The sequence below is a fragment of the Spermophilus citellus genome, assembly GCF_964194105.1.
Source record: "Spermophilus citellus genome assembly, chromosome: 3".
Classification (NCBI taxonomy): domain Eukaryota; kingdom Metazoa; phylum Chordata; class Mammalia; order Rodentia; family Sciuridae; genus Spermophilus; species Spermophilus citellus.
In genome coordinates this window covers 230,942,240-230,959,227 of record NC_138184.1, presented here as the reverse complement: position 1 = coordinate 230,959,227, position 16,988 = coordinate 230,942,240, and the positions used below count along the sequence as shown (strand labels likewise).

Below are 16,988 nucleotides of genomic sequence, written 5' to 3'. Positions count from 1 at the left end.
GACGGTAGGTCAGCTTCCTTCCAGTGGCGCCACAGTGAAACAAGAGTAGCTCTTCAGTCCAGCTCAGAGAATCACCACAGGGCTGGGGTGCAGCCAGGGTCAGAGCACCGCGTGGGCCTGGGTGTGATCCCGGGGCCACAAAAACAGACACTCAGGAGGGTAAACCCTCCATCTCTTTGCCTCAAAGGCAAGGCAGCTGCTGCTTCCCATCGGACAACCTACATCGACCACAGGTCTGTGCAAGCTCTGTTTTTGATTTCTCCACAGTGATTCATCACCCTGCCACACAGCATCACGGACAAGAGGTTCTAAAGTTACAGCTGTAGCACTGAACAGTGAGGGTCACACAGTAACTAAAGACCAAGCACGGCCTCGCTCTCCAAATACAACCCCGACTCCTGTGTACTGCAACCCTTCTACTAACAGAAGTACCACTGAAGCACAGGTTCTATAAAGAAATAGGGAGAATGACAGCATTTATTTCAGCACACTTAATGTGACTTATAATTGATACTTACATAAACATGCATTTATATAAAAACACTGAAGGTAAATTGCAGCCACCAATGTTTTTAGAATTAAAGGTAGCAAAGTAGAGAGACAACAGTACTGTGTGGGAGAGTATTGTGCCTTTAAAAGATCAGTATTTTCTTGTATTTTGGGCCCTGTGCATGCAGGGGAGTGCTCTACCACCGGGCTCTGTCCCAGCCCTGAAGACCAGTACTTAAAAGGCTTCTGTTGGAGTTCCTATTATGGAGAGCACTTGCCTGGCACGTACACGGCCTTGGTTTGACTCCCAGTGCTGTGGGCATCACCACGTCGGCACAGGAAAAGAGGTAGGCACAAATCCTTCACAACACTGTTTCCTAACACAGTTCCCAGCCCTGCCCCCCAGCAAACACTCACACAGAATCATATATACCATTTTCTGGGGAAAGTTTGTCATAAGCATCCTCGTAAATATAGTTTCTTCTTATTGTGACATTAATTCCATCCAGAAATGGGCCATCTCCTTGAACTTCTTGCTTATCTGCATATATCAACCTTTGAAAGATCTAACAACAAAACAGGGAAAGTTTTGAGATATTACACAACAAGCAATAAAAGAGAGAAATTCTGAAGCGAAATTTAACAGCCAAGATACTAGATTTTTATCAACAAACGACTATTTATATTTCTCGTATTGCTGCTTTTCCCCATTTTACAATAAACTTTGAACATCCCATGCTGTCTTTTCATTCATAAATCTTTCATGAAGGCTCAGGTGGTGGGGGAAGGAGGCACGGCTCTGCGAGAGCCAGTGTGTCTGTGCAGCGAGGCTGTTCACACAGTGTTCTGACGCTGGACCGTGGCGCGGGGCCAAGGGAGGAAGCACCAGACGCATCCGAGCACCTTCCTGTCGCCCCGGGGAGCGTGCAGCCTCCACAAAGAGCCTCTTCAAGCCTGGGGGCTTCTACCAAGTTTCACAACACAGGGAAGGGCTGGAGCTGGGCTCAGTGGCAGAGCACTCGCCTAGCATGTGTGAGGCACTGGGTTCCATCCTTAGCACCACATAAAACAAATAAAATAAAGGTATGCCAACAACTACACACACACACCCACACACACACACCCCCCACACCCACCCCCCCCCCACACACACACCACACAGGGAGAATACAAAATTTAAATTAAATCCGGAAAGACAAACACGAAGTTCTGCACATTAGCAGAATCATCTGGAAAGGACGTAAGCTCACTTGTCCATTTCTGTAAAGTAGTGCTGGTGACAGGGTTGGCTTTCATGTGAATGTACAGAAGCATCTCCTCACAAGATTTTGCATTTTTAAAAATAATGCAAAATATAGGAAATAGTGAAGAGAGAAGAGTAAATGCACTTAGACTCCATGAGAATTCTCTAGTTAACAATCCTTTGATCAGTTATAACTCAGGGGAAAATTGTTTTATTCTGTATAAAGAGGTATCTCTTAGGTCTTAAAAATTATTGCAGGCTCTTATAACCTAATAAGAACAACATAAATCAAAAACGCTGGCAAGGAAGGAGCCTAACGAGCCTGAGACAGGAGGACTGCAAGTTCGAGACCAGTCAATGCAACTTGGTGAGATCATCTCTCAAAATAAAAAATTTAAACAAAGAAATCAAAGATGTTTTTGCTGGTGTGTTAATTCTTAATGCTAACAGGACAAAACACAGAGAAGAGTCTGTCAGTGAAGAAAGCAAGGTGGGCTACAGCTCCCTGCAGACCACTGCCCAGCAAGCACAGGCCCCAGCACTACAACTAACGCCCAAGGATCCAGGGGCTTACCTTCACTCGCTCCTCAAAGGGGACCACAAAGGGCAGCTCCGTCAGGACAGCCAGCTGCCGCTCCTCAGACACAGTCAGCGGTGGGGACTCCAGGCCCACTGCCAGGCACATCAAAGAATTAGTGGTCTGTGTATCTCATCCTTCCCATGTCCACTGCCCATTACCAAAGTCGGAATTCATAAAGCCACTCTTAAGAGGACTAAAATAACCTATTAATTCGCCTGTCTAGCTCCAGCTCCACAAACACACCCCAGGCCCAATCTAAAACCCGTGGGATCAAAACTGAGCCTTCCCCGGCTCCACCAGCGGGAGCCCAATCTGACCCGAGGACTCTGGATCAAGCAGCAATTGATCCTTTACCAGCTACTGAATCTCACTGGCTGGTGTGGCTGCCAAGTGCAGATCTGAGGACGCTGCGCCTTGTGCATAAGCCCGCTCTTCTCCCGGGGGCTAAGCACTCTGTGGGCCTCAGCTGTACTTTCTACCAGGGAGAGCTGTGCACAGCACAACGAGCCCTGGCTTGGCTCCTCTGAGCTCACTGCCGAGAAGAGGAGGACCCTGAACGCTCTCATCAGTTATCAGAAGCTCTAAGTAAGAGTCTCTTTGACACTCCATATATAGGTATATAAAGGAATTATAACCAAAATACATTAAAACTCCCCAAACTGAGTAATTAAAAAAAGCAAGTACATGAAAGATAACATCATTTATCAGCTGGGAAATACAAATTAAAACCATAAGATAGCATGGCACATCTTTATAAGCGGCTAAAAATGATTTTTTAAAAATGACGATTCCCGGGGCTGGGGCTCAGCGGTACAGCGCTCGCCTAGCATGTGTGAGGCTTTGGGTTTGATCCTCAGCACCACATAACAATAAATAAAATAAAGGTTTAAGAAAAAAAAAAAAAAGACAATTCCAAGTATGGGCCGGTGTATGGAACAGCTGGAACTCTCAGACACTGCTGGGCCGAGTGCAAAGTGGTACAGCCACTTTGAAGCGAGTTCCATAGTTTCTTATAAAGTCAAACATACACTTGGCATAGGACTCAGGATTCTCACTTTCAGATATTTATTCAAGTGGGAAAAAAAAGATTGTTCACATAGAAATCTGCCCACAGATGGCTTAGTGCAGCTGAGTCCATCATCACCAGACTGAAGAGGAAACAACCGACTTCCTCATGCTGAGAAGTGGACCAGAACCTGGGGCACACCCACGGCAGAACAGGCTGAGCTCAGGGGCCAGGCTGTGCCTGACGCAGGCAGCCGCTCGGCCCCAGCAGGGGGACTCTGCTTAGGGGCTTCCAGAAGAGGCGAGCACAGGACGGGAACCACCCTGCCAGTCCGGAGCTGCCCTGGGGAAGGTGCCCGGCACCCGGAGCTGAGGTGATTTTGAGGGTGGCTGGCTGGGGAGCGATGGTGCATCCCAGCCTCAGAACTGCACCCCGAAGGCACGAGCGCTGCGGCAGGAAACGGGACGCGATGGCCTGCCCACCTCAGGCAGTGCCAGTGGGAGCACTCACCCTCCAGGGTGGACTGCAGCGGGCCAATCCTCCCCATCCGACGGAACCTCCACACATGTCTGGATGCGGGCACGTAGAGTTGGGTGACCTGTTGGGGGTGACCAGGTCAGCAACACAGGATCCAGCAGCTCCCACTCATTTTAGTGAGCTGGGCCTCTGTCCTAAGCAGGCTGCCTTGTCCCGCCCTCTCGCCTGATGGACGACACCCATGCCCCACAGGGCAGCTCCTTCTTTTTCCAGCATGCTAATTTGAGTGTGCTGCAGCTGTGTTCAATGACACCCAGAGTCCCTGGGGTGGCAGGAGCCCAAAAGGGACCTTTGACCCCTCTTCACACCCCACGATCCCCTTGGAGGGTCCTCCCTGCTGTGCCAAGGATGGTTTCTTTTTGGTGGGAAATTCTTTGTAGGGGCCCCAGCCTTGTTCAGGGGACAGCAAGAAGCCCCGAGGTGGACCTGAAGGTGGGCGTCCAGAAGAACACCACACTTGAACTGCTCTCCCACGCCCACACCTTGAGGTCTTCAGCAGGCCTGTCGCCTGCTCCTTCTACGCCCTGCACTTCATCTCCAGCCCCAGGAGTCTGCAGTGAGCGCAGCCAGGAATTTCCCTGGACACACCTGACACCCGCTGCTAAGGCTGTGCTCTAGTATCTCACACGACCTGCTTTACACCTGGATCTGAGCAATACTTATGTCTGTCTCTGCTCCTTTAGAAAACTGATATGGTCTATCTCTCATAAGTTGTAAAGAGATCATTAATAACACCTTATCTGCTTTAATATCTTCTTGTTCTGACAGCCAGTGATTTGGAGGACAAAAGTTTCTCCTGGTGTCTCTGGACTTCAGCATTTTCACTAGGTTGGTGATGACCTAAAGGGAAGAACAGGGGCTGGGTCAGACAAGCAGTCCAGCAGCTACCACCCACCACCAGGGCAGGGGAGAAGGCCACTGAGGCCACCAGCCAGGGAGCCAGGAAAGCTGCAGAAACAAAGCAGTCACCTGCCAACACACACAGGACCCCCCTCAGCATGCACACACGATGGTCCTTAAAAGCCACACGGAGACAGTGATCACACTTTACAACACAAACCTGGACACATCAGTTTATCTGAATTAAAATGAAGGCCATCTCAATTTTCTCCACTGCGTAAAATTTTTCTTATCTTTCTGAGAAACACTGTATGGAGTGCTTCGGGGGCAGGCAGCCCCAGGATTTCCAGGGAAAACAACTCGGGCATCCTTCACAGAGCCTCTGGAGGTGGCCTGCCTCCCTGGGGTCTGGCGGGCAGACTCTGGCACATCCTACAGCTTAGTCCAAGAGCAGCATGCTCCTCACTGAGCCAAAGCTCCTCTCTGGCTGCACAGGGAGCTTCTATGAACAGAACCCAGATGACTACAGGGAACCCAGCAGGTGCCTGAGCACTGATCTGGGATCTGAAGTTATTTGTCAGTTTTTCAGCAGATGACTAAAGAGCTCTAACAGCACTACCTAAAAGAGACCCAAGTTCTATACTACACCTTTATTACAAGTAAAGTACCATGTAATAAAGGCAAACACCCAAACTGTAAAGCCAAAGTTTTAAATCTCTATAACCAGGATTCAATCATATAACTACTATGGAGTCAAAGAAAGATTATAATGGAATTTTCTGTTAAGGCCAGGCTTGTGTACACACTGCTTCCAATTAAATAAAATATAATCTGGAATAATCACAGAAGTAAGAAAACTAGAGTGATGTGAGAATTTCTGAACACATTCACTGGATAAGCAAGATCCCACAATCTCAATTTTCAATGCAGCTTCCCCTTTAAAACAGCACCACAATTCCATACGTTAACATGTACCTGTGATAAGAGACTCAAGTGCTGTCTTTATTAAGCACAAATCCCGGTATACAGGCATGCCAGAAATTCTATGTGCCCAAAGAAAATGCGTCAGACAGGTTGCATTTCACTCACTGTAAGACACTGCTTGGATAACCCACCAATGGGCAGAGAAAAAGGAACATTTGAGCACTTTGGATATGCAGGTGGAACTACAATGGGGAAAGCCTCTCAAAATCTGGAATTCGGCTTTTAACTGGTGGATATTCTACCAATTGAGATGGGGCTTCTACATGGTGGCATTTTAAGTCCTACCCTGATACCACAGCAGCACTTCCTTTCTGAGTACAGAACCAGCTTCAGGCCGGGATCAGGGCCAACCTGGAGTTGGCCACTCCTGGACCCTGCGGTGCTCTTTAATGACACCTTCTCCTGCAGCTCTGGAGGCCCAGCGCTGGTTCTTTCTGGCCCACAGCATGGTCAGTACTAACTGCTGTCTCTTCCCAGCAGGCATAAGGCCCTAGGTTCAGTTCCCAGCACCACAATACGAAGACAAAATCCCCAAACCTTAGATTACATAAATGCTCAGAAAGTAACAATTTACTCAACACTTAGAAATGCATACACTGTTATGCCGTTCCTCTTATGACACTTCTGAATGACACAACTGGTGTTTACACTATTGCAACCAAAAGGTAAGTACACAGTCCAAGTTTTTATTTTATTTTATTATTATTTTTTAGTTGTAGATGGATACAATATCTGTCTTATTTATTTTTGTATGCGTGCGGAGGATCGACCCAGTGCCACACACGTGAGGCCAGCGCTCAGCCACTGCGCCATAACCCCAGCCCCCACAGTCCAAGTTTTGAAAGGCAATCGGGAGAGGAAATTACATCGTCTCTATATGATGTGTAAGATCTGCTAAGCAAAACCCAAACCGTGTAATAAAGACAAACCCAGTCAGCATGGCTGATTCTTCAAGAGACTCAAAACTAAGCATACTCAGCAGCACTTCATTCACAGGAACTCAAGAAAATGCACACTGAGGCAAAAAGAGCAAGTGAGACTCTTTCCCATATCTGACTTCACCACAGAAAGCCCATCAAAGTGGACCCCAGGAATACCGGTGGCACGACTAAGAACATGCATGCTCAGCGTTTCGCCCACAGCTCCAGCCCTCAGTACAGCCGTCATCAGAGTAACGGTGAATGCCTATTTTCCTCACTACAGTGACACTGTGGGGACAGGGACCCTCTGTGACCACTTGCATGGGCTGAGTCGGCGCATGGATGGTCAGATGACCCAGGGACTACTGTCATCGCAAGGCCTTTACTTATTGCCTGTTTAAAATTACTATGTGGCGGGGCTGGGGTTGTGGCTCTGGGGTAGACTGCTCGCCTAGTATGTGCGAGGCCCTGGGTTCGATGCTCAGCACCACATAAAAATACATGAATTACAGGTATTGTGTCTAACTTCAACTAATAAATAAACAAACAAACAGATGTTACTATATGTGGAGGCTGGGGTTGTGGCTCAGTGGTAGAGGGCTCTTCCTGCACATGTGAGTCACTGGGTTCGATTCTCAGAACCATATAAAAATAAATGAATAAAGTAACTATCAACAACTAAAAATAACATTTAAAAAAATTATTATACATGGAATTTTGTTGTTTGTTGCTTTTGTAGTACCGGGGCTCAAACCCAGAGCCTTGCACATGAAAAGTGATATATCTTAAAAGATAACATATTCTCCAGTATGTGTTTAAAACACTACAAAATTACTTCTTAAAGTATGCAGCTTAATTAGTGGTCAAGAAATAAAAATCGTTGGACATGGTGGTACACACCTATAGTCCCAGCGGCTCAGGAGGCTGAGGCAGGAGGATAGAGAATTTGAAGCCAGCCTCAGCAACTGCGAGGCACTAAGCAACTGAGTGAGACCCTGCCTCTAAATAAAATAGAAAATAGGGCTGGGGATGTGCCTTAGTGGTCGAGTGCCCCTGAGTTCAATCTCCAGTAACCCACCCACCCCCAAAATAAAAATCAACAAACCAGCCTTCCAAGACAGGGGAGGATGTGGTCCAGCTCTTCAAGAGCAAAGTATGGTAGAAGGCTCTGCCTTCTCTTCAACAGTGTTAATAGCAGCAGGCCGGGAATGTAGTTAGCATACTGCTGTTGCTTTAATTTTTTCCTGTATTAAAAAAGTTTTTAAAAAGCTGTGTGTGATGATGCACACCTATAATCCCAGGGGTTTAGGAGGCTGAGGCAGGAGGATCATGAGTTCAAAGCCAGCCTCAGCAAAAGTGAGGTACTAAACAACTCAGTGAGACCCTGTCTCTAAATAAAATACAAAATAGGGCTGGGGATGTGGTTCAGTGGTGAAGGGCCCCTGAGTTCAATCCCTGGTAACCACCCCCGTAACACAAAAAAAGTTAAAAACAAAAACAAAACCCCAGAAAAATGCAAACGGATCACACCAAGGAAGTGAGAATCACGGATACCACAGTGCTCTACCAGCAGACCAGCATGGAGAGGGAGGGTGAGGACTCATCTTTGGGCCACAGTGCTGGGTAGCTCCTCCTGCACGCAGGGGCACCCACGAACGCGGCCAGCACAGCTCCATCTACTCCAGTGCTAAGGTGATTACAGCTATAAATGACACTTCAAGAGGAGTTTATAAATTTGATAAATGCATAAACTGTTTTAGCAGTGTCAATTCAGGGCTTAGAAACTGACCTCAATTCTTCTAGTGACAAAGAAAGATGACTCTATCCACTTAAAATTCTATGTTCTGTGACCAGTCACCAGAGCCTCTCACACAAATTAGTTCAGGAGGACCATCACCAGCTGAAAAATGAAAATGGTTGGTGCGGAAGGGTCAGGCCTCGTCTGCATGCAGTTCTGTCAAAGTCAGGGGCAGGCCGCAAGTTGCTGGCCAAGCGTGCTCACCTTGTCACTTGGTTCTACCTTGGATACTCCAATTTGGATTGGGCTCTATAATACCTAAAAAGTGCTGGTAAAATCACATTTTGGTTTTCAGAGGGCAAATGTGGAAGAGCAGCTGACTCTACCTACTGCCAGCTGTGCGCCGCTATCCAGGGGGATGAGTGTTCTTCTATACAGAATCACTGTAGGAAGCGCGTGGGCAGGGGCAAAGCTTGGAACACCGCCTAGAATGAGGACCCACTCTGCGGCAAGTGCTGCTGAGTATTTCATAATAAAGGTCATTTTTGTTGTTGTTTTATTAGAAAAGCTAATAGCTTGATTATGGATTATGTCTTGATTTTTATCATTTTTAAGGATTGGCTTAACAGCAGGAAGTATAAAATGATTTGGGGTGGGATTTTCCATAAAAAAAACCCAGGAATCCTTTAAATGAGTCTATTCTTAGCCCAAGAGGTCTTGGTGATAATGATTTCAATTCTAAAGCAACTGGATGCCAAAAACAGTGAACTTTCAGGACTGGGGGTATAGCTAGTGGTAGAGTGCTAGCCCACCATGCACAGGCCCTGCATTTGGTCCCAGCACCAAACAAAACCAAAAAACCAGTGATCTTTTCACTAATTCTTAAAATCTTCAATGATTAACGAAGTGGCAGTAAGTCACTGCAACAAAATTTTAATTTAATGCTTCAACAAAACAAAATAGGGCCAGGGTAGAAAATAACTACTATAGCATTATTAAATACAGAGATTTCTATGTCCTGAAAGATAAGCCTGTCACAGGAAATTATGACACTCTCCAGAGGTGCTGTAAAACCACGGAATCATCTGGCACAAGCACAGAGTCTGGTCTCCCAAGTGAGGGAAAGCGTTTCCAGCAAAGATCCCAGAGTTCAATTAAAACCTAAAAGGAAACCACATACGCCATCCTATCGCTCTTATTCAGATGAAGCTCCCACAACAATTATAAGTCCTGAATAGGTGAGAGCTTATTTTTAACTTGGAAAAATCACATAACCGTCAATCTTTTAAGAAAGGATATATTAAGGGCTCAACATGTGAACTTCAACATCTACTTAGAGACAGAGATAAGTAATTAAAATAAAGTGTGCAAACATGCATCACACCCATCTGTTCAAATTATGAATTCAATGATGCATTAGCCCTGTATTCACGCAATCAAAACATTATCAGTTACTTTCACTGCTGCTAATGCTCATGCTCCTAAGTGAAATGTGTTGTAAAATCAGGCAGAATGGGCTGCAGAGAGACTCTTGGACTTGTAGGATGAATAAGCATTCCTTAATTAGCCCATCAGGTTAAGTGCAAGCATTAATGGGCCTTTCCTAAAGTCTAGCTTGACATCTTCCTCCAAACATGGCCAAGAAGAAAGTTCCATTAGCAGTATTAATACAAGCTTAGTTGATCATTTTCATTCAATTAACTTCTTTCAATTAAATAGATAGCTTGACAAAAGCAGTGATAAAAGACCTGGAGGGACAGTGAATGGCTCTGCTTGAGCGCTGCCGGGCGCGGGGTCGCTGGTGGGAGAGGAGCTGTAAATCCAGCACTCAATTTGGGAAGTGCACCAGTCTGCCCGCCCTCCGTTAATGAGCAGTTTCAGCTGACGAGGGGGCGTTTGCTGCTGACGAGGCAGCACCCTCCCTCTCCCCGCCACAGCAGTGACACTCCCAGTGGTGCTGGTTCCCAGCCAGCACCCAGCAAAGGAACATCCCCCCACTTTCTGCGTGTGAGAACGACACATCTTAGCATAATTCATATGTGCCTAGCATTAAAAATGAGTGACCAATCCTACCTTTGCTACTCTGCCTTTAAAAAGATGAAAAACTGTAAAGCTGTTTGAGATCTATTAGTGAAAAATCAAAAGGAAAACATTTATCCAGGCACAGTGGCACACACCTATCATCCCAGAGATTTGGGAGGCATGAGGCAGAGAATCATAAGTTGAGGCCAGCCTCAGCAACTTAGCAAGGCCCTAAGCAACTCAGCAAGACCCTGACTCTACATAAAACAGCTGGGGGACATGGCTCAGTGGTTAGGTGTCCCTGGGTTTGATCCTTGGTACAAAAAAAGAGAAAACTTTTAAAAATTTTCATTTATACCTTATCCAATCAAAGAAAGTCCTGTGACAATTTACAAGATGCATGTGACAATATCAAAAACAAGGTATTAAAATGAGGCAAATGTAAAAATAAAGGTAACTTTTCTTAAAAAAGTTTTGTAAATTAAGAAACATGCCTGAAACAAACCTGTATTTCTATTCTTCTGAAATCAATCAGGCCAAAAACAAATCTAGGCTTACTTAGCCCCAGGAATACCTTAAACAACTGAATCCAACGCTTCTGCTCCATCTGTATACACTGCTGCATCTCAGCGCTGGTGGTGACGCCGATGCTCTGAAAGGCGGTGACGTACTCCTCCCGCACCTCGGGCTTTGTTTCCGGGTAGGCCAGCTTGATGATGCCCAGGCAGGCGTCGCGCAGGCAGCGGGACAGGGCCACCAGCTCCTCCAGCGTGAAGGGCATCATGGATGACCGCCTCTGCCCTACAACTGCAAACACCCCCGTTTCCAACCAGCCCCCTTTCCCGTCTCTCAACATAACATGCTTGGAAGCTGCCCACTCTCTGAGAAGACTGACAGCCTCTGGGCAGCAGCCAAGGAGCTCCTCAGAACGCTCACCTTCTATGGGGTCGCCGAAGAACTCATTATCGTGGATGGAAATCAGTGAGTGGCTGAAGAGGGAGCTGAAGAGGTAAAAGAGCGGGATGATGCGGCCCGAATCCTCAAAGGACATGGGAGAGCCCCTGGATATCACCTGGAGCAGCGGCACCATCGACCTTGGGGTGGAGACAGGGAGGAAAAGGGCTATCCAGTTATTTTAAAATCAGGTTTAGTTTGGGGTCTAATTAGGAAATGATATTAGACAAATGAAAACTACAGTGTCATTAACAGTAAAATGACTTGAAGGCAAGGCAAAGTCACTGGGGCAACACAGCCAGTCAGGGGTACAGACCTGGCTCTCCCTCAGGACTGCTCCTCCTGCCAGGGGGCACTCAGCCCAAGGCCGAGGCCCTGGAGAGGGCGCTGGGAGGGCGATGTGGACTTCCCTCCTACGAGGAACACCACGGCCTCCTCTCCACTTGGCAGTCAGCAGAGGTCCAGAGACTCACGGACCTCCCACCATCGGGAACTTTTCAAACAGCTCCACGCTGCAGTTTCTGCTTTCGGCTGGCTCATTTCAGTGCCCCTGTGCACTGCCAGCCCCACTCCTCTCCTGCTGGCCCCCTCTGAGCCAAGCAAGCACCGAGGTGGCACAGTGGTGGGGCAGCCTTTAGGGAAGGCAGGTCTCTACCACTCTGAAGAGCTCTGACCTGTTCAGTGAGTCCACATCTTTCAGCGGGAGTCTCTCCCTGCCCCTCTGCAAGTCCAGTTCTTCAACTGGTGGGCATTTAGTAACAGTTCCATGTCTCCTCGCAGGCCCATTCGCCTGGCTTAGCAAACCTACATGGCACCACCCTCACGCCTCCCTGACATGGCGAGATCTGCCAGGACCAGGTCCACAGGGCCAGCTGCCATTCTGCACGCCCGAACACGGCAGACATACCAGGCCAGGCACTGATGCTGGGCAGGACAATCAGTCAATCCGTGAGTTAAGGGAGGAAAGCCATCCATCCAAAATAAAACGCAGTGGGGACACACAAAAACGGACAGAGAATGGCAATCATACCTTACAGTCAAAGGGAAGGCAGAGGGCGAACTTAACTGTACAACCCTGGCTTTGTCCCCAGCCCGGCCCTCACACCTCCAGAAGGACTCCCCACCATGCCTTGTGTAGCACTACCCACACAGTGGCGTTCAGCAAAAAATTTGCTGACAAGCAGAAGAAAAAGAATTTAATGTCCTACGTTTAGGTGATATTCGTAAAAATAATGGTCAGTACCTTTTAGTTTCCTGGCCACTTAATGAAAAACCACAAAAATAACTGATACTACTTAGGAGGACAGACTATTTAGGGGAGTACAGCAGCCAGGCGGGCAGTTTCCTGAGTCTAAGCAGTGCTGGGCCCACTTCACTCAGTCCCGCTCAGAGTCCTGTGTGCATGGCTCCAGAACCATGCTCTAGGGACACCATGTGGATCACGTGAACCCCAGGGGATCAACCGGCATTCACTTGTTCTCTTTAGCCCCATGAGGACAGCAAGAGGCATGGGCCCTTCTGACTGGACTGGTAAAGAGGGCCCGTGGGTGGTGGGGACCTCAGCTGGGGCACAATCAAACAACAGGGTTTTGGGTCCTCTGCTGACCATGCTTCCTGCTGTAAACACAGACTCAAATCTCTCTGACACAGGGTCCATCTCAGAAAACTTATGAGCAGATTAAAATTCCATGATTTATAGAAATGGAAAAGACACTGATTTATAACTTGGGAAAGTTGGTTGAATTACTGTCAGGGACAAATCCCTGCCCCCTGTTTCTACCCTCAGAATGAAGGTTTGCACACTATCTGTGGGGACCCAGCAGCACCTTAAATAGTTTCCTGCCTTCTACAGAAGCTGCCTACCAAGTGGACGAGCGCCTAGAATCCTGAGCACTACTCGAGATCGCTGGCCTATCTGCACATGCTGAGCACATGGGGCAGAGCACCTAGGCGTTAGGCTCCGGTAGAGGGATGCCCACCAGAAAAGGGCAGCCAGCTGGCTGTGAGTTCCTGAAACCTGACAAGGAGGACACCGGGGTCCAACTCCAACAGCAAGTATTTAAGGTGAAGTATGTGAATAAAAATATCACTCGCAAAAATGTCTGATGCGCTGAAACGGTTGCTCACTGGGACAAGTAGCTAGACACGCTGGCTGTGCCTAGCTAGCCCAGCTGCAGGGCAGAAGGGTCTCAGGCCCAAGTCTCAGAGCCCTCAACACATTCCCTCAGGACTCTGCTGTGCAAGTCTGGTTGCAAAACTATTTTCAAATTAAATTCAGTGCCTCTCTAAAAACATTGTGAACTTCAGCCAGGTGCGGTGGCGCTGCCTGTGATCCCAAGGACCCAGGAGGCAGAGGCAGGAGGATCACAAGTGTGGGGCCAGCCTGGCGACTTAGAGACCTGTCTCAACATGAAAAATAAGAAGGGCTGGGGATGTGCCTCAGTGACATAGCGACTCAGGGTTCAATCCCCAGTGCCACACATTCAAAAAATTTATGTATTTCATTTAAGATTTTATTCTTGACAGCAAATATGGAACATATATAATAGGAAGATATCAATATACAGCACAGTTCTTAAGAGGACTTTATGTGAATAAACTGAATAAAAGAAGTTCTCAACTGCCTTTTTAGAAATATTGTTTTCAAAAACCCATATAACTTTATCACCTGATAAAATATTATTAATTTAATATAATTAACAATATCTCATTTTTCTTTCATACACAAGGACTCCACTTCCTCACCAAGAGACAAATGCCATAAACAAATCAGGCAGTCCTTGGTGGTGTCTCTGTTGCTAAGCGGGGATACTCCCTGGGAAATGATAATTTCCTGTCCTAACAATCCCCAGTCTCCTTCGGCCCTAAGTAAACCTGTCACTCATGAAAACCCAGGCTCTCAGGGCTGACACAGGCAGGAGTGGCTGAAATGTGCCTGGCACCACAGCACAATGGCACATATTCAAAGCCTCCTATTTCAGACAGAAATATTCTAGACATCAGGGTATCCTCCGTGGCTCTCATTTGTCTGTAGGTGCTCAAGGCTGACTCAAGATAAACCACTCCACCTTCTTGAGTTTCAGCAGACGTGGGGTCACCACTAAAAACTCCCTACTGCCAGGCACTGTGGTGCACATCTGTGATCTCAGCAACTGGGAGGACTGAGGCAGGAGGATCACACACCCCTGTCTCAAAATAAAAAGTAAAAAGGGTGGGGATGTAGTTCAGGGGTAAAGCACCCCTGGGTTCAATCCCAGAGACCAAAAACTAAAGCCAACCAATGAAGAAGGAAAAAACAAGAACAAAACAAACCCTCTCTTTTCCTCACAGATGCTTAAGATTAAATAAAAGCAAAGCAGGACACTGATGCTGTCCACAGTGACGATCCCCTCTGTTAGGAAGCACAGTTCGTGCAGATGACCAAATCCCAGTTCCAATCATTCAGGGGCTGACAGGGACTGACTGAAAGGCACACATCTCAGCACAGGGTCTTGCTGCACACCACCCACATGCTACAGACCAAACTGGACTGCAGAGGAATGGAGTGCAGAAATCCCAGACCCTCACCCCAACCCACCAACCTCTCGTGTATATGAAAAACCAACTCTTCCTTCCATTCTTGCCCTGCACAGAAGGAGCCAGATGCCAGCTGGTGGTTGGTCAGTGACTGCTGTCCTCATCGGCCAGTTAGCAGGACATGCAGTTGCATTTTAATGTTCAATAACTGAGTCACGTATGTCCCTTCCTGAATCACAGTGCAGCCAGAGCAGTCGAGGCTCTAACTGGGGAGAAACTCTGCAGCACAGTGTTGGCTGCAGTAGGCTCCCAGGGGTTGCTTTTTTTTTTTTTTGTACCGGGGATTGAACCCAGAGGCGCTTGACCACTGAGCCACATCCCCAGCCCTGTTTTGTATTTTAGTTAGAGGCAGGGTCTCACCAAGTTGCTAAGCACCTCGCCTTTACTAAAGCTGGCTTTGAACACGTGATCCTGCAGCCTTAGCCTCCAGAGTCGTTGGGATTATAGGCATGTGCCACGGTGCCTGGCTTGTTTTAATTTTGAGAAAGTGCCTTTCTAAGTTGGATTTCTGATCTTCCTGCCTCAGCCTCCAAGTAGCTGGGATTACAGGTGTGGCCACCATGCCCAACTCCCGAGAACAGGAAGTTAGGTGGTCCATTTTCATGATACAGCATTTAGTCTTAACTGGACCCAAATGTAGCACTGTAACTGCAGACCTTCCCTTTACCCACCCCAACTTTAAAATCTGCTAACTGACTAGACTGGAAACCCAGCTCTTCCTATCAGGGCAAGGGGAAGCACTGCGTCAGGGACAAAGGCAGGTGGGCTGCCCACCCAGGTGCATGCCACCAGCTTAGGAGGCTCTGCCTCTGGCACAAGTAACGCTGTCCTTGCCCACCAGCTTCCAAGCACATGCTTGATTTCTTGAAGCACCCCAGTATTCCTAACACTAGGAAATACCTTTAAACATGAAACTTTCCCTTGTTATACATACATTTCAAAATATGTAGATAAAGATTCTGGCTTTCAAGTTACATAATCATTCACATGTAAAATCAAATTATTTCAAGAAGTTTTACAAATCAACTTCTTTACTGCATAATGTTAAATTTGCTTCAAATCTACACAGGCATTGTCAAAAGCATACTAAATTCACATGGAACAAAGAAGTTTAAAATGACTAGGATAAAGACATATTCTGTTTTTGGTGGTGCTGGGGATTGAACCCAGGGCTTTGTGCATGTGAGACAAGCACTCTATTAACTGAGCTACTCTTAATAATGCATAAAAATAACTGTAAAACAAGGCACTAATTTTGGTGTGTGTGAAATTAAGACCATTCAGAATTTTTCCTCTAAAACAACAAAGCCAAGCACTTCCAAACGCCCTCCTGCCACACTATGTCAGGCACGGGGGCCACAGCAGGAGGCCCACAGGTGAGCAGGTGCAGTACATACCCTGTGATCATCCGTGTTGTCATGGAAGAGATGAGGACCCAAAGGTGCCGCAGAAACCTGGCATTGAAGGCCAAACTGTAGAGAAGCCTGAAAAGAAGCGGGAGTGGGGGACAAAGAGAAGCAGTCAATGCACTTCCTATAAAGGAAAGCTGTACTTGAAGACAAGGCCCAATTAAGAACACAGCCACAGTGACCTCACAGCGAGCTCCCGTCTGACACGACCCTGGTACAGAGCCACCGGCGGGGCAGCCTGAGGCACCCACACAGGCTGAGGCTGCTCCCCCAACATGCTGTGACATGGTCTCCTGCTCACAGGGACACTAATGGTATGCACTTAGAATCTCTAACTAATGACCGACTGAAGTCACTGTCCTGAAACAAACACAAAAAATAAGTTTAACATCTCAAAAATTATTTCTATATAAAAAGACATTTTAAAACTAAGAAGTTTTTAACAGCATTTCCTCTATCACACCAATTAGAGACTGGAGAACTCTGAAGAATGGGCAGAGCTGGACTCTGAACTGGCTCTGGGCTGAGTGCTGCACTGTGACAGGAGACATGTTCTAGTTATAGCGGCATCATCAGAAAATATCTCCTATGAACATTTTTTTTTTTTAATGCAAGGGTCAAAAAAAATCTCAACATGTGTAAGATGAATTCACAGTAAGACACAGGTAGGAAAACATGATTTTCAGGAAG

At 47.1% G+C, this 16,988-nt stretch overlaps 1 protein-coding gene across 2 annotated transcripts in view; it reads right to left on the bottom strand.

The window, feature by feature from the left end:
- The window catches only part of UBE3C (ubiquitin protein ligase E3C), a 101,961-nt gene that overhangs the window by 36,212 nt on the left and 48,761 nt on the right, over nt 1-16,988 (bottom strand). Inside the window, exons 11-17 of one of the 2 annotated variants that reach the window (XM_081285513.1) lie at nt 16,287-16,373; nt 11,296-11,360; nt 10,934-11,166; nt 4,591-4,695; nt 3,829-3,916; nt 2,307-2,404; nt 923-1,055 (exon numbers count right to left, since the gene is read on the bottom strand). In XM_081285513.1, coding sequence (XP_081141639.1) covers nt 923-1,055; nt 2,307-2,404; nt 3,829-3,916; nt 4,591-4,695; nt 10,934-11,166; nt 11,296-11,360; nt 16,287-16,373 — 809 coding nt within the window. Of the gene's footprint in view, nt 1-922; nt 1,056-2,306; nt 2,405-3,828; nt 3,917-4,590; nt 4,696-10,933; nt 11,167-11,295; nt 11,454-16,286; nt 16,374-16,988 lie in introns of both variants that reach the window. The other variant, XM_081285512.1, reaches the window with a different exon arrangement.